We start from the raw sequence: 24,582 nt of genomic DNA, 5'->3' as shown, positions 1-24,582 counted from the left end.
AATACAATTACAAAGACAAATATAACCTTATCTTCAACTTTTATTCTTTTCCAAATCAATATATATATATATATATATATAGTTGTGTGTGCAATTCAAATAAATAAAAAAAAATACTAATATCACAATATGTAGCGGCATATGTATACAATTCAAATAAATAAAAGCAATAAATAATAATAACAATAAAAAAGCAAAGACACATATTACATGTCACTCAAGTGGTAAGAGTTTCTTTATTAAATTAAAGATGTTGGTTAATAATTTTTCTCCTCCATGACTCCCCAACCACCTCTCACTCTCAAATAATTATTCAAATTCACATTTTCTAATTTAAAAAATAAAAAAATAAAAAATAAAAAATACAAATTTGGGTTAAATTTTATAAGAATTTTTTTTCTAAGTGGGTCCTTTTTTAAGTCCAAATCTAGCGGGTCAAAGTGGCCGTTTTGCGCGTGCTTATGAGTTGGCATGCAATATACTTGGCATAAAAAAGTAATTCACCAAAACACAGCCATACATTTCTTTGCTCAATTTAGTGGGGCTTCCAAGCTTAAGCTTGAGCATGTCATGGCTAGTACTCTTATGTTGTTTGAGCATTCTCAACTCTGGCTTTACTGCTACCACATCCAGTTCCTGGCTAATGGGGAACGAGACAGACTGGCTTTCATTATTGGCAATCAAGGCCAAAATAATTGAGGATCCATTGCATGTTTTGAGCTCCTGGAATGATTCCATCCACTTCTGCCAATGGCAGGGCGTTTTGTGCGGCCGTAGGCATCAGAGGGTCATTGCCTTGGACTTACAGTCCCAAGAACTGGTGGGATCAATATCACCACACCTCGGGAATTTTAGCTTTTTGAGGAAATTACTACTTCAGAACAATAGCTTTGGCAATGAAATTCCCTCGGAAATTGGCCGTTTGCCAAGGCTGCAGATTTTGCAGCTGAACAACAATTCAATTGGTGGCCGAATTCCAGTAAATATATCTTGTTGCACTAACCTCATTGAAATCGATTTTTCTTAGAATGGGCTGGTAGGAGAAGTTCCTGTGGAGCTCGGATCCTTGTCGAAGCTCGTGATAGTAATTATAGAGGCCAACAATCTTACAGGGAGTATCTCTCCTTTCACGAATTTGTCATCTCTTCGCGGACTGTCTTTATTTGATAACAAATTTCATGGCAGCTCGGACTCAGCGTGAACATGTTGTCTGGCGCCATTCCTCCTTCTCTCTTCAACCACTCTTCTCTCACAATGTTTGATGTCTGTACTAACCAAATACAGGGAAGTCTTCCATGGGACATGGGCATCACTCTTCCCAATCTTGAAATCTTCATCATTGGTTTTAACCAATTTACAGGATCAATTCCGGTTTCAATATCGAATACATCTAAACTACATTACCTAGAAATGCCTCAAAACAAACTTACTGGAAGGGTTCCTAATTTATCGAGGCTGCAAAACCTTGAGTGGCTAAGCATTTCCGACAACCAGCTTGAATCCGAGGAAGATGATGACTTGAACTTTATATCTTCTTTGATCAATGCCACCAATTTACAGGTTTTGGCCGTGAATTATAACATGTTTTACTTCAAGTTGCCAGAATCTATCGGTAATCTCTCGAGTAATCTTCAAAATTTGTATCTAGACCACAATCAGATATTTGGAAGCATTCCATCTGGGATTCTAAACCTTGTTGGCTTGCAGAGTTTATCTACGCAGCTTAACCAACTCTGTAACAACCATCACTCTACTCTAGTCATGCTTGCATATGTTACATGATCTTGTCTTGATATGTTGCATTTTTGCAAACCTTGATTTGTTTTGCTTAAGTGCTTTTTGCATGTTTTGTACCTTGCTTGGTGTGAGTTTAGCCAAGGTCATCTTCAGTCTAGAATTATCTTGGAACCACTTTGGTTGACCTCCACCTTCACCAAGGCATGTTGGCCGGGATGTCATCATCTAGGTCGAGGTGTTCATCACCAAGGCCGAGATATGTACTATCTAGGCAGAGATGTTATCTTTGTACCTAGTGATCTTGTTCCTGGATTGGTATGTCCTAGATCGAGGTGTGGCACATCTAGGCCGAGGAGTGGCACAGCTTAGTCATGTGTTGTCCTTCCTAGCCGAGATCATTGTACTTGCTGAAGCTCTGTCCTTAGCCCAGATTGTTACTTGCCGGAGTACCCTTGCCGTCTTGCTTGTTGAACACACTTTGTCATAGTCTTGTCTTTTCACTCAGTCACCTTTTTCAGTAGAGCCAACCAGCCGTTGCCACGTGTCCGAGCTGAGTGTTAAATCAGCCGGCAGAGAGAGAAATGTATCATTTGTTGTATGTCTTTGTTCTTGAGGAGAGAGAAGCTCTAGAAGAGGGAGAAGGAGTTCTTAGAGGAGGAATAGATTTTCCAAGCTTGATCTTCACATCTTCAGCCATTAGATTCGTGTCTTGAGGTTAGAATCTTAATCTACTTTCGTTGTTCTTATTGATCATCTAGCTACATTGCATGATCGAACCTGATTTGCAAACCATGCATCGATTTAAAGTTTGGTTTTGGAAAGAGAAAGTGATATTCATGTGTTCTTGAATAGAAGCCTTGTTTGATCCGAAAGCTTGCATCGGGATTCATGTTTTCGTGTTTGTTTTCATAAAATCTTCGAGTATGGGTACCCAGGTCCATGTTTTTGAATTCATAGCATGAAATCTCAGATTTTGTAATAACAAGTTTTGCTTTTTGCACTCATGTTCTTCAAGAAAGGGAAACCCAAATTTTTCCGACTTCATTCCCTTGAATGCGGCCCTTGGGACCACACCTCGGCAGGGAGGTGTGAGACCTCGGCCAAGACCTGGTTGGTGCCCATTATGTTTTCCCGAGATGAGGAACAGTGTTTTGTTTTGGTTCGACTTAGTTTTGAAGTAATGCCGAGATCATTTGCATTCATGTAAAGCTTGTTTGTTAGTGTATTCAATGAGATTTGTTATGTGCTTGTAGGCCTTGGATCCTTGCTTGTAACCCCGACGTTTGAAGAACTATGCGAGTGGTATTTTTAATAAAGCTATGTTATAAAGTTTTGAAAAGTATTTGTTAAGCATGAATGATATCCCTATTTTGTGTATCAAGTGTTAGTCTTGTTTTGGATAACAACCTTTGAAAGTCCGTACGTGCTAGGGGACTATAAGCATTTGTAGCATAACCTTTGAATGTCCGTACGTTCTAGGGGACTATAAGCATTTGTAGCACAACCTTTGAAAGTCCGTACGCACTAGGGCACTATAAGCATTTGTAGCACTACCTTTGTTAACGTCACCCCTTGAAACTTGAAAGCCGTGAAAGACTTTGATTGATGAAACTTGAAAGATTTGTTAGATGAACTTGATTCCTCCCTTGTTGGTTACAAGCTATGATTATGTATTGTTTTGTTAAAGATCTCGGATATCATGCATGCAAACCCTTTATTACTTGTACCATTCACTGAGTATCCAAGCTCACCCTCTCTATATATATGTAGGTGATGAGCAAGACGGCGGTGACGCCTAGATGTGCTTTGCAACTTGTTTTGGACTCGCATTTTGTAGCATCTTGAAGATTATGCTTCTTAGCTTGTAATTCATTGTGTTCTGTATATGGTGGCTTGAGAAGACTTTTGGTCAAGATGTATCTTGTATTTCATTTCATTGTATCCAAGTTGTAAGACCTTGTTAAGATGTATGATATTCCATTCAATCTATGCACAGCTCTTATGGACTAATTAGATTTAAATTTATTGGTTCCGCACATGTTAGCCCCATATGTATACTCTGATCGTGTGTGAATCCTTGTAAGTTTGCCTTTGGTAATCTCGGATTACTGGCCATCATGACACCATTCTACTAGGGGCGGAATGGGGTCGTGACAGATTGGTATCAGAGCACAAGTTTCCTGTAGTACGTTACTCACACACTTCGAGTCCTAAAGAGCACAAGATTTCCCTTAGAATTGATGTTAGGATTGCATCATAATACTTGCTACTTGACAATATGTGCATCATCTCGACGTGACTGTTTGTTATTTGCATGCATATTATTTGATCGTTCTGTTTTAAAGTCACATTTTGCATACTCTTAGCATCATGAGGAGGGGTAGACCACCAGTTGGCCGAGATCATCCTGAAGACAGATTGGACAGATTAGAGAGATTGGTCGAAGGTTTGGTCCGTGAGTTGAGACAACCTAGGCCATAAGACACTAGTACTACTTCTACCCAGGTCGAGCAGACAAATGGCCGACATGCTGTTCCACCCCCACCTCCTCCAGCGCCGCAAGTGCCTCCACAACAAGCTTTATATAGGGACAGCACCATAGCCCTGATCGAGAGTTTAAGAAAATGAAACCACCGAGATTCTCTGGGGGTATTGAACCGATGAAAGCCGAAGCATGGGTTTTGGAAATGGAGAAGCTATTTGAGATTTTTCCCAGCACCGACGCCCAGAAGGTGTCATTAGCAGCATTCACGTTGGACGATGACGCATGAAGATGGTGGATGATGACCAGGAAAGGTAACCCAGGTTTGACTTGGGCTAGATTTTTGGAATTGTTCTACAACAAGCATTTTCCCCTTAGTGTCCGAGATTGCAAGACCACAAAATTCCAGACTCTGACACAAGGCAACAAGACAGTGGCAGAATATGACCGTGCTTTTACCGAGTTGGCGAGATATGCGCCTTACATGGTCGATGATGAATATAGAAAAGCCAGGAAGTTCGAAAGCAGGCTTCGTGGGCTGATACAAGATCGAGTTAACAAGATCAACATGCCGACCTACGCCAGAGTATTGGATAAGGCCATCCTTTAATTTGACCTGATACCAGAATTCAGGAGAGAGCCAAACGAAGAGACAGAACTATGACACTCGTCGAGTTCCGTTTAACACCAAGAAGAAAGCGAATGTGGGTAGCTCTAGCAACTCGAACCAGGAAGGTAATGCTAAGCCGACGTGTGCAAGTTGTGGGAAACCGCATTCCGGAGTTTGCCGTTGGCCATCAGGAGCCTGTTTCGAATGTGGCGAAATGGGTCATCGCGTGAAAGACTATCCGAAGACAATGACTGATGATGGTAAGAAGAATGGGAATTCCTCGGGCTCTGCACAGAGAAATAACATCGGGAGGCCCCAGACGAGACAGGGCAGAGTTTTTGCATTGGTACCAGGAGACACTCAGAATGCTGAGACAATCGTGTCAGGTATACTCCCAATATGCTCTCAAGATGCATACATATTGATTGATTCGGGCTCTACACATTCATTCGTATCTGTTAAATTTGTCGAGAAGTTAAATAGAGAACAAGAACCCCTTGATTATGTGTTATATGTGTCTACTCCAACTGGGAGAACTATGATTGTTGCATCCATTTATAGGGCATGTGTTGTTGTGATTGAGGGTGTAGAATTATTAGTTGATTTGATGCCATTGAACATAACTCATTTTGATGTCATTTTGGGAATTGATTGGTTAATAGAAAATCATGCATCCATAAATTGCGTTTCTAAGAGTGTCACACTGAAACCCCCAAACCAAGCCGAGGTTATTTTCCAGGGTAAATGAGTAGTATCCCCACCTTACTTAATCTCATCCATGAAAGCCTATAAGTTGATCCAAAAGGGGTGTCAAGGTTATTTGTGTAGTATACTAAGTGAATTGAATGGAAATGTTGAGTTAGCCGACCTCCCAGTGGTTAGAGAATTCCCCGATGTCTTTCCAAATGACTTGCCTGGCCACTTAGTCGATAGAGAAATAGAATTTTCCGTTGACATCATGTCGGGAACGCAACCTATCTCCAAAACACCCTATAGAATGGCCCCAGCTGAAGTTAAGGAACTGAAACTACAATTACAAGAATTGTTGGATAAGGGATTCATTAGGCCGAGCACTTCACCATGGGGAGCACCCGTTCTATTTGTTAAGAAGAAGGATGGCACACTTCGCCTTTGCATTGATTACAGAGAGCTTAACAAGGTGACCATTAAGAATAAGTACCCGTTGCCTAGGATTGATGATTTGCTTGATCAACTACAAGGAGCACGAGTCTTTTCAAAAATTGACCTTAGGTCGGGCTACCATCAGCTTAAGGTTAAAGCCGAGGATGTTGAGAAGACTGCTTTTCGGACAAGGTATGGTCACTATGAATTCCTGGTAATGCCTTTTGGAGTGACTAATGCACCTGCAGCATTCATGGATTTGATGAACAGAGTCTTTAAGCCGTATCTAGATGAGTTCGTGGTTGTTTTTATTGACGACATATTGATCTATTCCAAGAGTACAAATGAGCACGAGAATCATTTGAGACTTGCCCTACAAATCTTGAGAGACAGAAAGTTGTATGCTAAGTTGAGCAAGTGTGAGTTCTGGCTTTTCAGCATTTCATTTTTGGGGCATGTAATTAATGAGGAGGGTATCTCAGTTGATCCCAGCAAGATTGAAACCGTTGTGAATTGGCCGACGCCGACCAATGTGTCTGAGGTTTGTAGTTTTCTAGGTTTGGCAGGTTATTACAGAAAGTTCGTGAAGGATTTCTCAAGGATTGCAAGTCCATTGACACAACTAACTAAGAAGGGAACGGCGTATGAATGGACCGATGATAGAGAGTTAGCTTTCCAAGGATTAAAGACGAGGTTAGTCACAGCACCAGTTCTTGTCCTACCATCAGGTAATGAGGAATTTCAGATCTATAGTGATGCTTCACATAAGGGTTTGGGTTGTGTATTAATGGAAGGCGGTAAGGTTATAGCGTACGCATCTCGTCAGTTGAAACCTCACGAAAAGAATTATTCTACCCATGATCTAGAACTAGCAGCCGTGGTCTTTGCTTTGAAGATTTGGCGTCATTACTTGTATGGGGCTTCTTGCCAAGTTTTCACAGATCATCAGAGTTTAAAGTATTTATTCACTCAGAAGGAGTTAAATTTGAGACAGAGAGGATGTCTTGAGTTATTGAAAGACTACGACATGCAAATTCAGTATCACCCAGGTAAAGCAAACTCAGTAGCCGATGCATTGAGCAGAAAATCAGTTCGAAGTCTGGCATGCTTAGCCATGATTTCAGTGGAGCCGACCGTTATAGAGGAAGTGAAGGCCAAACAAATGGAAGACGGATTCTTCAAGAAAGTTGCCGATGAGATTCTCATTAAGCCGAGGTCAGGGTACACTATTGAAAATCAGGTACTTAAGTTTGAAGGAAGATTGTGCGTGGCCGACATTCCAGAGTTGAAAAGGAAGATTCTGCAGGAATCTCATGGTTCCAGATTTGCTGTTCATCCAGGGAACAGTAAGATGATGTGAAACAAACTTTTTGGTGGCCGAATACGAAAAGAGAAATAGCCGAATTCGTATCCCAGTGTTTACATTGTCAACAAGTGAAAGCAGAATACCAGAGGCCAGCAGGACTACTTCGACCTTTGCCGATTCCTGAGTGGAAATGAGAACACATCTCCATGGACTTTGTGGTCGGTTTGCCGAGGACACAAAAAGGCATGGATTCAATTTGGGTTATTGTTGACAGATTAACTAAGTCAACACACTTCTTGCCTGTTCAGACTACATTCAATGCTGACCGACTTGCTATACTGTATGTGAATGAGATTGTGAGACTTCATGGAGTACCGATGTCCATTGTGTCAGACCGAGATCCGAAGTTTGTTTCTAGGTTTTGGCAAAGTTTACAAAGAGCTTTGGGAACCGAGTTGAAGTTTAGCACAACTTTTCATCCCCAGACCGATGGACAAACAGAAAGAACAATTCAGACACTCGAAGATATGCTCAGACTATGTGTGTTAGATTTCAAGGGAAGTTGGGAAGTACATCTACCGTTAGTAGAATTCGCTTACAACAACAGTTATCAAGCTAGCATTGGCATGGCGCCGTACAAAGCTTTGTATGGAAGGAAGTGCAGATCGCCGATATGTTGGACTGAAGTGGGAGATAAAGCTTTGATTGGTCCTAAGCTAGTTCAAGTTACAACCGAGAAGATTAAGCTCATTCGACAAAGGATCAAAACTGCTCAGAGTCGACAGAAGAGTTATGCCGACTAGAGAAGAAGGGAGTTGGAATTTGAAGTTGGGGATCATGTATTCCTGAAGGTTTCACCAATGAAAGGAGTTTCCAGATTTGGGAAGAAAGGTAAGTTAGCACCTCGTTACATCGGGCCGTTTGAAATACTTGAGAAAGTTAACCAAGCTGCCTATAGACTTGCTTTACCACCAAAACTAAGTTAAGTCCACAATGTGTTCCACATTTCGATGTTGACGAAGTATATTCGGGATCCACTGCATGTAATTGATTATACCGGGATTATGGTTAATGACGATTTCGGCTACGAGGAGAAGCTGATGACAGACAAGTGAAACAGTTGAGGAACAAATCTATACCAATGGTGAAAATTGAATGGAAAGAGCATTACGGCAAGGATGCTACATGGGAAATGGAAGAAGAAATGAAAATCCGTCATCCAGGGTTATTTGTAGAGCAAGGTAATTTAAGTTTGGGGACCAAACTTCTTTAAGGAGGGTAGGATGTAACAACCCTCACTCTACTCTAGTCATGCTTGCATATGTTACATGATCTTGTCTTGATATGTTGCATTTTTGCAAACCTTGATTTGTTTTGTTTAAGTGTTTCTTACATGTTTTGTACCTTGCTTGATGTGAGTTTAGCCGAGGTCATCTTCAGTCTAGAATTATCTTGGAACCACTTTGGTTGACCTCCACCTTCACCAAGGCATCTTGGCCGGGATGTCATCATCTAGGCCGAGGTGTTCATCACCAAGGCCGAGATATGTACTATCTAGGCAGAGATGTTACCTTTGCACCTAGTGATCTTGTTCCTGGATTGGTATGACCTAGACCGAGATGTGGCACATCTAGGCCGAGGAGTGGCACAGCTTAGTCAAGTGTTGTCCTTCCTAGCCGAGATCATTGTACTTGCTGAAGCTCTGTTCTTAGCCAAGATTGTTACTCGCCAGAGTACCCTTGCCGTCTTGCTTGTTGAACACACTTTGTCATAGTCTTGTCTTTTCACTCAGTCACCTTTTTCAGTAGAGCCAACCAGCCGTTGCCACGTGTCCGAGCTGAGTGTTAAATCAGCCGGCAGAGAGAGAAATGTATCATTTGTTGTATGTCTTTGTTCTTGAGGAGAGAGAAGCTCTAGAAGAGGGAGAAGGAGTTCTTAGAGGAGGAATAGATTTTCCAAGCTTGATCTTCACATCTTCAGCCGTTAGATTCGTGTCTTGAGGTTAGAATCTTAATCTACTCTCGTTGTTCTTATTGATCATCTAGCTGCATTGCATGATTGAACCTGATTTGCAAACCATGCATAGATTTAAAGTTTAGTTTTGGAAAGAGAAAGTGATATTCATGTGTTCTTGAATAGAAGCCTTGTTTGATCCGAAAGCTTGCATCGGGATTCATGTTTTTGTGTTTGTTTTCATAAAATCTTCGAGTATGGGTACCCAGGTCCATGTTTTTGAATTCATAGCATGAAATCTCAGATTTTGTAAGAACAAGTTATGCTTTTTGCACTCATGTTCTTCAAGAAAGGGAAACCCAGATTTTCCCGACTTCATTCCCTTGAATGCGGCCCTCGGGACCACACCTCAGCAGGGAGGTGTGGGACCTCGGCCAAGACCTGGTTGGTGCCCATTATGTTTTCCCGAGATGAGGAACAGTGTTTTGTTTTGGTTCGACTTAGTTTTGAAGTAATGCCGAGATCATTTGCATTCATGTAAAGCTTGTTTGTTAGTGCATTCAATGAGATTTGTTATGTGCTTGTAGGCCTTGGATCCTTGCTTGTAACCCCGACGTTTGAAGAACTATGCGAGTGGTATTTTTAATAATGGTATGTTATAAAGTTTTGATAAAGCTTTGCTTTGTTTTGAAAAGTATTTGTTAAGCATGAATGATATCTCTATTTTGTGTATCAAGTGTTAGTCTTGTTTTGGATAACAACCTTTGAAAGTCCGTACGTGCTAGGGGACTATAAGCATTTGTAGTACAACCTTTGAAAGTCCATACGTGCTAGGGGACTATAAGCATTTGTAGCACAACCTTTGAAAGTCCGTACGCGCTAGGGGACTATAAGCATTTGTAGCACAACCTTTGTTAACGTCACCCTTTGAAACTTGAAAGCTTTGAAAGACTTTGATTGATGAAACTTGAAAGATTTGTTAGATGAACTTGATTCCTCCCTTGTTGGTTACAAGCTATGATTATGTATTGTTTTGTTAAAGATCTCGGATATCATGCATGCCAACCCTTTATTATTTGTACCATTCACTGAGTATCCAAGCTCACCCTCTCTCTATATATGTAGGTGATGAGCAGGACGACAGTGACGCCTAGATGTGCTTTGCAACTTGTTTTGGACTCGCATTTTGTAGCATCTTGAAGATTATGCTTCTTAGCTTGTAATTCATTGTGTTCTGTATATGGTGGCTTGAGAAGCCTTTTGGTCAAGATGTATCTTGTATTTCATTTCATTGTATCCAAGTTGTAAGACCTTGTTAAGATGTATGACATTCCATTCGATCTATGCACAGCTCTTATGGACTAATTAGATTTAAATTTATTGGTTCCGCACATGTTAGCCCCATATGTATACTCTGATCGTGTGTGAATCCTTGTAAGTTGGCCTTTGGTAATCTCGGATTACTGGCCATCATGACACCATTCTACTAGGGGCGGAATGGGGTCGTGGCAAACTCACTGGTACTATTCCAAGTGAGATTGGAAAGCTTCAAAATCTACACAAATTGAATCTCGATGACAATTCATTGTCTGGTAACATTCCATCTTCCCTAGGAAATCTGGGTTTGTTAATTAAACTTGCTTTAGGACTAAATAATTCTCAAGGAAACATTCCTCCGAGCCTAGGGAATTGTAGTAATTTGCAAAATCTGTTTCTTTCTCAAAACAACCTTAACGGTACCATACCAAAACAAGTTGTTTTTATCTCATCCTTGTATATATATCCCAAAACCAATTGAGTGGTTCTCTTCCCATGGAAGTTGCAAAGTTGATAAACCTTGGTTACTTGGATGTCTCTAAGAACCTATTATCAGGTGAAATTTCGAGCACTCTGGGTAGCTGCACAAGCCTGGAAACGCTACGTTTGGGGAACAACTTTTTCAACGGAGCCATTCCTTCTTTGAATTTCTTGAGAGGCCTTAGTGAGTTGGATCTCGTGAATAATAGCTTGTCTGGTGAAATTCCAGTGTACTTGAAGAGCTTTATTTTATTGCAAAATTTGAATTTGTCTTTTAATAATTTTGAAGGTGTAGTACCAACACAAGGTGCATTTTGTAAAGCAAGTAAAATATCAGTAGTGGGAAACAATAAGCTCTGTGGGGGGATAGCTGAATTGAAGCTACCTAAATGCAACTTCAAAGAGGATGAAAATAGGAGATCAAATAGTGCCTTAACTGTAGCACTCTCTATACCCTTTGGGCTTCTAGGACTAGCTCTCGTGGGGTGTGTTCTTTATCTTTGCCAGTTCAGAAATAGAAGAAAATATACTCCTTCAAATTCATCAAAAAATTCACTCTTGAGGGTGTCTTACCAAACTCTTGTTAAAGCCACTGATGGCTTTTCATCTTTCAATTTAATCAGTGTTGGTAGTTTCGGGTCTGTGTACAAAGGTGTTATTGATGGAATAATTGTCGCTGTGAAGGTACTTAATCTTTTGCAACATGGAGCTTTGAAGAGTTTTCTATTCGAATGTGAGGCACTAAGAAACATCAGACATCGGAATCTTGTCAAGTTGATAACGACATGTTCGACGATAGATTATCAGGGTCATGACTTCAAGGCCCTGGTTTATGAGTTCATGGTCAATGGGAGTCTTGAAGAGTGGTTACACCCAAATTGCAATGAAGATTTGTCAAATGAAGAGCTTAAGAAGCTAAACCTTCTTCAAAGACTAAATATTATCACTGATGTTGTTTGTGCCTTGAATTATCTTCACAACCATGCCCAATCCCCAATAGTCCACAGCGATCTTAAGCCAAGCAACATTCTTCTGGACAAAGATATGACAGGGCATGTTGGTGATTTTGGGTTAGCAAAATTCCTTGCAGACCATGCCACCCATGACTTGTTTGTAAACGAAACAAGCTCTGTTGGCATAAGGGAAACAATAGGTTATACTGCTCCAGGTGAATATGCTTTGATTTATTCTTAATTGTTTCGTGCACCAAAAAGTGTAAAGAAAATTGCATGTGTGATTTGGGCAACGCATTATTTTTTTAATACACAGTTCTTTAACCTTTTCTATTTATGAAACATTTCTGTCTTTTATATCCAATATTTTGTTTTGCCCTTTACAAATGCATTTTGCTTGCAGAATACGGTATGGGAAGTGAGGTCTCGACATACGGTGATATATACAGTTTTGGTATCCTTGTGTTAGAAATGTTTACTGGGAAGAGACGCACCGATGAAATATTTAAAGATGGTTTAAGGCTCCATAGCTTTGTCAAAGAGGCTTTGCCTGGTAGTGTATCAGAAATTTCAGACCCAATACTTTTTCAGACCGAAGGAGAAGAAGAAGAAAACTTCATAAGGAGTGAAAAGATTGTGGAGTGCTTGAGTTTGATACTTGAAATTGGAGTCAATTGTTCTTCAGATTTTCCTAGAGAAAGAATGGAGATTAATCTAAATTGCATTTCATCAAAGACACTCTTTTAGGATCTGAAATACATTGAAAGAGATAATTTATGGAGTAATCAATTGGAATGTAATACTTTTGTCTTAATAATCTCTTTTCTGGAAGAGATTACATGTTTAATAACATCCTTACTTTCACATTGGTTGAGCCAACTGTACATTTGGGAAGTAGAAAGTAATGACCTATTCAGAAAGGGAGAGGTTACAATGTGCACTTGCACATTGTAGAAAAAGTAATACTTTTGTGAGAAAAGTTCTATATTTTGTGAGATGAAAGTTATAATTTTTGTGATTGAAAATTATGAATTTTAAAGTTACGATTATGTATAACTAAAGTGTACTTTATGTGAGAGAAGTTCAACATTTTGTGAGAATAAAAAAAGTTATATTTTTTGTGAAGAAAAAAAATTATATTTTTTGTGACAAAAGTTATTCATTTTGTGAGAGAAGTTATGCTTTTTGTATAAGATGTTTATCATATGCACCCAACAAGTGGTGCACATTGCAGACTTTCCCATTCAAAAAAAAGTGTTAGAATTTGAAATGTGTAAATATGATTTATTTTGAGTGTGATTCAATTACACCAAATTTAAAACTACACAACGAATTCAAAATTTATATATGCTTTAATTATTTCTTTTTAGTACATAACGTGGGTGTTTGGGAAGTTGTTATTTTAGTTTTTGGCTATTTTAGTATGCTGAAATTTTTGTGTTTGGAAAGATGATTGGGTTTTTTTGTAGTTGGATGTGATATTTGTGAGAGAAAAAGTGAAATGATTATGGGTTTGATATGACATTTTGTCTAAGAAGTGCTGGAAATTTTTATTTATTAGATAAAGCCAACCTTCAGTTTCTCTCTCTTGAATGAGTGACCCAATGAATCGCAACACAAACTCAGTTACGAAATCCCAAGAGGAAGAAGATCATTTGATCAGAAGCACTAAAAAGATCAAAAGCCAAGAAGATACAGGTGAAGCAGGCATGGATATTGCTGAAATCCCTAGCTTGTCCTCTCACCAATTAATCGAGCATGAATCGCAAGCCACTGTAAACCATCCTCTGATAACGGAGGGCCAGAAGTTAAAATCATTCAAGGAAGCTCTAGCAGCTCCCAAAAATAATGATTTCTACTTTGATGAGACCATGGATCAAATTTTGATAGATGAGGAAGATGACGAGGGAGACACCACATCCATGAAGGAAATCTTCCCCAGACTCACCAGGGTATCCCACAGGTACAACTTCCTAAGAAATTTCTAGAGCAGATTCGAAAACCTTGGACTAATATTCTAATAGTCCGACTTTTGGGTAAAAGCATCGGATACAAACTGCTTTGCATAAGAGTTAAAATATTATGGGGCCTACAAGATGAATTCAATGCCATAGATCTAGGCAACAATTATTTCTTATTCAAATTCTCATCCATGGATGACTGTGCTAAAGTTTATTCAGGAGACCGTGGGTCATTATGGACCACTACCTAACAGTGCGCAAATGGGAGCCTGACTTTATGGCGTCGGAAGCCTTTGAAACCTCTATCGCTGTGTGGGTTAGGTTTCCGGAGCTTCCGATAGAATATTTTCAAGAGAAGGTGCTCTATGCAATAGCCAGACAGATTGGGAAACCCCTAAAAATTTATATGACCACAGCCATGGCTACCAAAGGTCGCTTTGCTCGGGTGTGCATTGAAGTGGATCTGAGCAAACCATTATGTCCCATATTCATATTAGGTAAGAAAAGTTACAATATAGAATATGAATCCATCTATTCATTCTGCTTTTACTGTGGCAGGGTCGATCATCACAAAGAACTGTGCAAATATCAAGCGGCAAATCAAAAACCACAAGAGGTCCACCGGAGCAGGCCGCCTGTGGAGGAACGACAACTAGCCGTTACAGGGAATACAGATCAAATGACAACAACTACAACGACTACTTCTGGTACCAACGGTAACCTGCAACATACAAACAGAGAAGACGATACATATGGACCTTGGATGATGGTCACTAAGAGATCTCGGAAGGTCATTGTAGACGAACCCGAACGTCCCGGCTTCGCACGCGAAGGCGCGAAATCATTTTGTTCATTAGCTACTACAGTTCAGACTCAATGTCACGGTTCTGAATCTAATCTTGCAAAGTGCAAGGCAAGATTGATAAATCACCAAAGAGTCCATATCTGGCAAATCGTTTTGAAAAATTGATTTTAATAAAGAAGTGCCAAACATGGACTGCTTTGCTAGATACAGAGTCGCCACCTAAATATTTTATTTTGGAAAATTTAGGAAACCCTGACCCGTGCCTAAGGCCACGTGTCCGTCATCACTAAAGTTGCCTCGGCTCGGGAACTTGGGTACGAGAGGGGAAGGTTATGCAATGAGCACCCCCGCTCGCTCGATCAAAGGATCGGCCTTTACTAACATGATATGTTGTTTTTGAAAACACATGTGTTCTTATTCCTGTTTATTAGCTAACCTTACTACGTGATGTGCACAACATACAAGTATAGACTAGATCGCCTAAATTAGAACAAAACATCTCATGTTTGTTTGTTTGAAAATGGTTTGAAGGTGCTACTCGCAAGTAGGCTAAGTCATGGATTTTGCCACCCTCAAGTGGGCTTAGAAAACATGATTTTGCCACTTCAAGTGGGCTTAAAACTCGCAATCAATGAATTGTTCCAATTCAAGCAATCCAGCCTTCACCCACATGCATTCAGGCAGTTATATCAATTAAGCAGTTAGCCTCATGGCAAGCATGCTATCATGACAGTTACTTACATACATGCAAGATGCTAAAGCATAAAAGCTTACCTAGTACTCCGAGCCAAAACAATAGCTTGTTAGTAATCAATGTATGATCCTAGCTATGTTAATAATGCCTAATACAACACATGCAAAAATACAACTAAGATAGGCTCGACTATTCTAAGATGGCATATGGATGCAACTTGATAACATGTATTCAAATAGGAATTAAATACAATGCAGTTTGTATGATGCACCGAGCCCGGTGCATGCAAGACAGATGAATGAATGCAAACATGCTAACATAAGGATGCTAATTGAAATATGCCCTAGAACTAACCATCGTAAGCGATTAAGTAAAAGGGAGAAAGACGTGGGGTTGGAAGACATTCACACACTCACGCACACTTATTACAAAAGTTGGCCCTCTCAACAGAGGGTCCGAATAAATCAACTAACTAGCTACGCTAAGCTAAGAAACTAATCTAATTATCTAATTAGACTAATTAATACATAATCAAATTGAATAACTAGCTAACACTAAGCTAATTATTACGACACGTTAACTAATTAACAAATTAACTAGTTTAATTACAAATTTAAAAGCTAACTAATCAAGGAAAGCTAATTGCAAATTACAAAGCCTTAGCTTAGTTCTAAGAGTTCGAAGATGCATGCTCGATCGCCTCGCTCGGAAATCCGTTACCATGCCTCATGTTGCCTCTGTTTGCACTGTTTTAGACTTCTGAAAGTTGTGCCAATCTCCAAAACACTTCTGATCCACCTCATGGACATGTTGAGAGGTCATCGGCCAAGAGGTATGGCCATCGGCCAAAAGGATGACGGTCATCAACCAATTTTGAGGCTATCGGCCAATTATTGCTAGCCGATCGGCACACTAGATAGCCGATCGGCCATGTCTTCCTGCAAACTCTCATTTTTGCTGCAATAAAGCACAAACAAAGGCATGGCAATGTATTTGCAAGAAAATATGTGTGCAACTACACCCCTTATCATGTTTAAGGCTCAAAGGTGTGTAGTGCTCGGCTCTCGAGCCATCAATCACGTATTTCAATGCATGATGGCCAAAGAGGCCGAGTTGCACAAATCAATGCCAAATGAATGCACAAAAACACATAAATCCCTTCACCTTTATCATGCATGATCAAGAGGGTCGGGGACCGAGAATTGAGGCACGTTTCATCACTTCAAGTATGAAACGTCCCTCCTTCCTCGTGTTTGGACTAATGCCCTATCCAAACACAATGCAATGCAAGGTATGCCAAGCACAATGTAAATGACAAGCATGCAAACAACATTCCATGCAACAACATGCAACAATGTCATGCAATGCAACTAGCATGCAACAACATGCAATGCACCAAGTAATGCAACAACACTTTATCTAATCAACATGCAAAACATCATGAACATGCAACAACATGCAAGTAAGAATGTCATAAGCATGCAAATGTCATGCAACTCAAGCATGCAAGCATGATACAATATAACAACATTGAAACAACATGCTCAATGGACTTAAACCAAAAGTGGACAGATCTCAATCATGCCCAAATCAGTGGCCATAACACTCTTAAAAGATGGCATAAAAGGCTAGAAAATGCATGCTCATGCAATGGCCCATCAACTAGGCACAAGAGCACAACTCTCAGAAGTGCTCAAGGAGTGACAAATGTGGAAGTGTGACAACACTATAAGCTCTAAAATAAAGTAAGAAATGATGCCAAATCATTCAAACAACATAAGCATGGCATGTTAGAAGGCTCAAATCATGAAACTAACATAGGCACTTGCACTATAGCTATGCAAAACATGAACCATATGGCCAAGACACCTCAAAACAGTCCTAGAGCATGTCAAATCAAGGCTAAAACATGCATGGACTAGAGCCAAAACAAGATAGCATAAAGGGCATGAAGCATGGAGTATGCAAGGCCAATAAGGAAGGTTACACTACACCTATCAAAATCAAGCATGAGTTGGCTTTACCAACAAAAATCAGAGTTATATTATGGAAAAATAACACCAAAAATGCATTGATATGGTGGCCCAAAAGCTTAGGCAAGATGGCATGCATATAGGCTCATACTTAAGGCATAAAGAACCAACTCCTTAAAGACAATTAAAGAGTGATAAACATGAGAATATGGCAAAGATATAAGCTCTGAAATTCCATGCGAACTGATGGCAAGGCATGCAAACATCACAAGTATAGCATGGTAGGGGCCTCAAAACTCAAGGCTAGTCAATGCATTTGCACCATAGCTATACAAAACATGAGTCATATGACTAGGAAGCCCAAAAAAGTCCTAAAGCATGTCAAAATAATGCTAAAACATGTATGGAGTATAGCCAAAATAAGCTAGCATGATTGGCCAAAAAATCAAGCATGTTAGACTAGTAAGCATGGATTACACTACAAGTGTATAAAGCATGCAAGAGGTGAGTCCACCAATCAAAATCATAGTTATAACATGTCAAAATAACACCAAAAACATGCTTGAACTAAGCTAATTCAAACCACAAAAGCATGCTACTTTGTAAGGCTAACAAGGCTAGCAAAGAGGATTAACACTACAAGTGCAATAAGCATGAGGTGACCAAGACAGCCAAAAACAGAGTTATGGAAGGTCTGATAAGTCACAAAAATGAGCCTAAACAAAGCCATAAAGAAGTAAAAACACATGCTCATTTGGTTGGCCATCAACATTAGCAAGCAAGACAAGAGGAGAGGGGACCACCCTCTCCTATTTGGGCCTTCAAAACTGGGTTTTTACCACTGAAAATTCTCTAGATTTCAGTGGTTCTAAGGCCAAAAATAAGTTGTTTGAAATGTTTGAAAGTTAGCTCACATGGCCTTACAAGCCAAGCAGCAAAATGGAGGACAATCCCCTAGCCAACCAAGGCACAAACCAAGACTTTTAGGACTGAAAAATAGAGGAAAAATAGAGGCTTTTGTAGTTCAACACCACCCCAAAAAAATAGCCCCAAAGTAGTTGAAAACTATGGCAAAGCTAGTATGCAAAACAAGCTAAAAGGGGTGAGTGATTACCTTTGGAGCACAACAGCAAAATGGCCTCTTTCTTGGCTCAAATGACCTTCTATCAGCCCAAAAAATAAGCTCCAAGGTACCTCAGCCCATAGATATGCAACCTTGATGAAGGATGCCTAGGCAAACTAGAAGTATTTCTCTATTTCTATGCACTTCTATGCACAAAAGGGTAAAAGAGAGAGCAAACTAGAGAGAGAGAGGCAGAGATTTAGCTCTGGAAATTGTAGAGAGAGAGGAGTTTTTAGTGAGAGAAGCTCTCAAACTTGTTCAAGAAGTTCTAACCCTAAAAAAATATGAGATATAGGTTCATATATAGCAATTCAAGAGCTTTTGGTTGAAAATATCTGAGTTGGGACAGCTGGAGCTTGCTGGAAACAGTTGGAGATGAAATATCTTCCAAAAATCTGAATTTGTATCACTCTTGGCCGATCGTCCATATTTAGTGCCAATCTGCTACTTGTGATGGTCGATCTGCTACTTTTTTGGCCGACTGCACATATTTGTGGCCGATAGCAAATTCTGCTCTGCAGGTCCAACTTCAAACGGGCATAACTCCTTCATATGGACTCCTTTTCAGGTCATTATTGTGTCCAAACTGAAGCCCCGAAATTAAGCTTTCCAATGGTGGTAGCCTTGCATCAAAATTACAACTATGAAAAAAGTTATGCTTGTTTTGGTGAAGCCGCTCAGTTTCGATCCTACCCGGATTGATGCCCAACTTCAACCAACCATATCATCCCCATTCGGACTTGGCTTAGGAGATTCTTGAGTGTAAAATGAAGCCCTAGAAGTCGGCTTTCCAACGGTGGTGGCCTCATAGCTTAAATCCAAGTGCATAGACAGATAAGCCTGATTTATCGAGGACCGCTCGACTCTCTCTTAGCGATTCATACCCAACTTCTTCCTCAGCTAGGTTTCTTCCCTCTTCTCCTATTTTCTTCAAATCCAAACCCCTAAACAAGGTGTTTTGAAATATTTTTCAAAGATTTCAACTCTTTTTCATTCATTTCCACTTTGTCCTTGCTCAGTTTACCGAAAAGCGCAACATTTGACAAAATACGAGCCTCGAAACATCGTAGAAACTTCTTTTCAAAAATATTTTGAAAGAGAGGGTTTTAAGGTCTAAAAACCATTCAAAATAGCTTTGGTCCAAAATGGGGTGTGAGGTTAGGATTTGACTCTCCTCTTGCCAAAGAAATCGAACCTTTGCCTTGCACATCTTTCATTACCAAGTAAACCATCAGTAGCGCCGAAGTCTTAAGAGTGGTCAAAAATGGAGTGTCTACAGTCATAATTCATAGAAAGGCGCAAACATCTAGGTCAAGCCCAAACACAAATAGGTTCACAGAATTAGGTAAAGGAGTCCAACAAGAAGAGGCCCACGGTAAAGGGAAGAAAACTACAAGATTGGGCTTAGATAATGAAGCATCTAACCCTCACTTTCAAACCCAAGTTGGGTCAAGCAAGACCAAAACAGCTAATCCACAAGCTCTCAACCCACAACAATCTGACATGAATAAAAAACAAATCCATAGCCAACCAGAGCAGTCTCCACCTAAAGCTAATGAAAATAAAGACAAGGACTCTCTGTTCCAGGCAACCTGTAGTCAACAGCCTAGTGTTCAGCCGACTACCAACCTCAGTCCTTTGGGAAAGGAAATTGAAAACCCAGAAATATCAATGGCTGAATCACCTAGGGAAGTACCTTCAAACCAAACATCTCACCCACCTTCATCAGATCTCTTACCTAGAAGCAGAGATGGACTCTCAACTCCCAAACACAGAAAACTGCCTGATTCAGGAATTCATCATGAAGACCGAAGAGATCCCACGGTCAGAGGTCTTAATACACAGGATGGAGAATCACCCTATGAGCCTAATGTTAGATCAAGGGAGAGAAGCAATTCACCTCGTGACTACGGTATGGTGGATCGAACAACTACGACTGAGAATAGAGCCAAACTGGTCATCCAGAGTGGAGTCATCAACTCACTTAGTTCAGATGGCATCAATGAGATCAAGGGACCAAGATCATAGAAGGATCAGAAGCATCCTCACAAGTTTGGCTACTGACCCCCTCCCTGATTACCCTGTTATGAATTCTCTCAATATGATGTTTTGGAACTGTCGAGGGGCAGGTAACAATGCCTTTAAACGCAACATGAGGGAGCTTCTCAGCACTCACAAACCAGCTATACTAACACTCATGGAAACTAATATCCCTTACAGTGCTATGGGCAATTTCTTTAATAACTTGGGGTTCACTGCTCCAACCATAGTGGACCCAATAGGAAGAGCAGGAGGAATCTGGCTACTATGGGACACTGACCAAGTCAACATCAGAGCATCTCATGCTACCAATCAAGTTATCCAAGCTACCATACACAAGGAGGACTATGAGGAATGGATCCTATCAGCTGTATATGCTAGCCCAAACTCATCTCAAAGGAAGGAACTATGGGTCAACCTTGAAGAGACTGCCAAAACCATGGAAAAACCTTGGCTAGTTGCAGGGGACTTTAACGACTTCACTAACCAAAATGAAAGGAGGAGTTATTCTTAAACTTACAACCATAGCAGAGCTAAAAAATTCACAGAGAGAATCAACAATTGCAACCTCATTGACCTCGGGAGTGTCGGCCCCAGATTCACATGGACAAACAATAGTAAAGGCTTGGCTAACACCTTGGAGCGGCTGGACAGAGCCATGAGCAATGACAAATGGAGAGCCCTTTTTCTAGAAGGCACTGTGAGGAGACTACCCTGCACCTACTCTGACCACTCTCTACTGGTTGTACTTACCCAAGGTATGCACTTCTCTAATCCTAAAAACAGGCCTTTTAGATTCGAAGCTGCATGGCTTTGTCACCGGAATTTTTTTGATGTTGTCTTGAATTCTTGGGCTAACATGAACTCTAATCTCATGGAAGCTATCAAAGAGTTTACCAATAATGTGCAAACTTGGAATAAGAAGTCTTTGGTAATGTCTACAGAAGGAAAAGATCTCTCTCAGCTTGCATAGAAGGCATCCAAAAATCCCAAACCCATAACTATTCCCATAATCTTTTCCTGCTTGAACAAGATCTCATCAAACAATATAATTCCACTCTTTTGCAGGAAGAACTCATCTGGCTTCAAAAATCTAGAGTCAAGTGGATCACCTTGGGTGATAAAAATACCAAATTTTTCCACATATCCACCCTTAACAAGCGCAGGAAATTGAAAATCAATTTGCTTAAGAATGATACTGGTAACTGGCTTGTTAATTCTGATGAAATCAAAAATCATATCCTTCATCATTTTAGGGAGAGTTATTTAACCCAGGGGGGAGTATTATTCTGGATAATTGGAGGAATATCAATAACACCTGGTTTACTGGAGAGGACAATAAGAGCCTACAAGCTCCCATTTCCAATCATAAGATTTGGCTAGCCATTAAAAACATAAAAGCCTTCAAAGCGCCTGGGTCTGATGGCTTACAAGCTATTTTTTATCACCAAAATTGGAGCACAATGGGCCCCTCTATGTGTAATTTTATCAAATATTGTTTTTCTACCAATACCATTCCCAAAGAGATCAATGAAACTCTAATTGTTCTGATTCCAAAACTGGACAATGCTGAAAACATTAAGCAATTTAGGCCCATAAGCCTGTGCGATGTGACTTACAAGACTATCACCAAACTCATTGTCAACAAAATTAGACCTTTGCTTCTTGATCTCATTAGCCCCAACCAAAGTAGCTTCATCCCTAGTAGAACTACCACTGACAATATTATCATAACTCAAGAAATTATTCACACCCTCAAGAATAAGAAGGGCAAGTCTGGTGGTATGGTGCTTAAGATTGACCTTGAGAAAGCTTATGATCGTATATCCTGGAATTTTATTCACCACACACTTAAGGAATTTAACTTGAACCCTAATTGGATTAATCTCATCATGAATTGTGTTACTTCTGTTAATTATTCTACCCTTTGGAATGGTGAGCGTCTTCCTAGCATTAATATTGGAAGGGGTCTCAGACAAGGGGACCCCTTATCCCTTTACTTGCTTGTGCTTTGCATGGAGAACCATTCTAACATGATTAGACTCAAAACCCAGAAGGAGTTTGGAAAGGTCTTAAGGCTGCCAACCATAGCACCCCCATCTCTCATCTCTTTTTTGTTGATGACCTTATATTATTTGCTAAAGCTAACAGAAGGAACTGTGATTGCATCATGGAAGTTTTGACTGAATTCTGTGATATTTCTGGACAAAAAATTAATCTTCATAAATCAAAATTGTTTGTTTCCCCTAACGTTCCCAGGCGTGAGGCTCTTCCCCTTAGCTACCAATGTGGTATACCTCTTACTAATAATCTTGGAAAATATCTAGGTACCCCTCTTCTTCATAGCAGACTTAACAGAAACCATGTTAAAGACATCATTGCTAAACTTACTAACAGGTTGTCTGGTTGGAAAGTTAGAAATCTTTCTCTGGCTGACAGGATTACTCTTGTGAAATCAGTTACTTCAGCTATGGAAATTCCTAGAAATATTTGTGACAAAATAGATAATTTAAATAGGAACTTCATTTGGGGCAGTACTGACACTGTCAAAAAAGTCCATCTTGTGAATTGGAATCAAGTTTGCAAAAGTAAGAAAAAGGGTGGGTTGGGCATCAGGAAAACTAGAGAGCAGAACTCTGTTTTAATTTCTAAACTAGGCTGGAAAATTGCTAGCAATGCTAAGAACCTTTGGTGTAATGTACTCAAATCTAAATATCTTCAGCATCATTCCATTTCCAACTGGCCCATAAAAAGAAATGCATCTCATAATTGGAAGAGTATAATTAAAAACAAGGAGGCCTTAGAGGCTAATATCAAATGGAATGTAGAGAATGGGGAGAACATTGCACTCTGGACTGATTGGTGGTGTGGCACTCAACCTTTGTGTAACACTAATTAAAGCTCTAATATTGACTATAACACAACAGTTAGTTCCATCCTTAATGAAGAAGGGAATTGGGATCTGTCCCCAATCCAGCACCTCATCTCACAACAAGACAAGGATAACATCCTTAGTATCTATAGACCAGGATTTGTGACTTTCATGGACACTTTAACTTGGTAAGGAACCACAAATGGTAATTTCTCTACATCTGCAGCCTACAATGCTCTTACTAAACAAGATGAAGATGAAGTTGATTGGCACTGGATATGGCAAATGAAAGCCCCTCAAAAGCTTAAAACCTTCCTTTGGTTAACCACGCATGGTAGACTTCTTACAAACCAGATGAGACTCACAAGAAAACTTACTGATTCTGATATCTGCCATAGATGCCAAACTCATAGAGAAGACATGATACATTTGCTTAGAGGTTGCCCCAAAGCTAAAGCCATATGGCTTCAGCTGAAATGTCTCCATTAGTGGATCACAGAAGACAACAAGTCACTAGCTGAATGGCTCAAATCCAACCTGAAATGTAAGGGAAAGGTGGCTGATCTCTAATGGCAAACAACTTTCTTAACAGCCATCTGGAACATATGTAAAGGTAAGAATAAGGAGGTGTTTGACAAGCAAATTCTACCTGCCCATGTCAGTACAGCAAGAATCGTCCAATATGCCAAAGAAATACAGGAAGCATTTCAAAACCCCCTTCATCCTAATTACTCAGAACCAAGACTAATTAATTGGTCTGCTCTTTTTGCAGGGAAACTAAAACTAAACACAGATGGAAGCTCTAAAGGTGATCCAGGTCGGTCCGGTTATGGAGGAGTGTTGAGGGATGAAGCAGGTACCTGGCTGTGGGGCTACCATGGATACCTAGGAAACTGCACAAGCTTGGAAGCAGAACTTTGGGGACTTTACAGAGGCCTCACAATCATCATGGAAAAAAGACTGGCCAACATAGAGCTGGACATAGATTCCCAGCTTGCCATGAAGCTAATTCAGGATGGAGCTGAAAGTTCATCCCCCTATAGAGCACTGATTGAGGACGCCAATTTCATGTTGAAGAGATGCAAGTGTAGCATCAAATATATCCCAAGAGAAGCAAATCAATGTGCAGATGCACTTGCCAACATTGGAGTCAA

General features: G+C 40.1%; 1 protein-coding gene across 1 annotated transcript; it reads left to right on the top strand.

The window, feature by feature from the left end:
- The first annotated feature begins 1,203 nt into the window (after nucleotides 1–1,203).
- LOC145793854 (protein STRUBBELIG-RECEPTOR FAMILY 7-like) lies at nucleotides 1,204–1,727 on the top strand. The gene is made up of 2 exons (XM_082876751.1): nucleotides 1,204–1,612; nucleotides 1,708–1,727. The coding sequence occupies exons 1-2, from the start codon at nucleotides 1,204–1,206 to the stop codon at nucleotides 1,725–1,727; spliced, it is 429 nt and encodes a 142-aa protein (XP_082732877.1).
- Nucleotides 1,728–24,582: the final 22,855 nt, after the last annotated feature.

The sequence above is a fragment of the Camellia sinensis genome, chromosome 1 (assembly GCF_055761805.1).
Source record: "Camellia sinensis isolate YWXY chromosome 1, ASM5576180v1, whole genome shotgun sequence".
Classification (NCBI taxonomy): Eukaryota; Viridiplantae; Streptophyta; class Magnoliopsida; order Ericales; family Theaceae; genus Camellia; species Camellia sinensis.
This window is presented reverse-complemented; position numbering and strand designations above follow the sequence as displayed.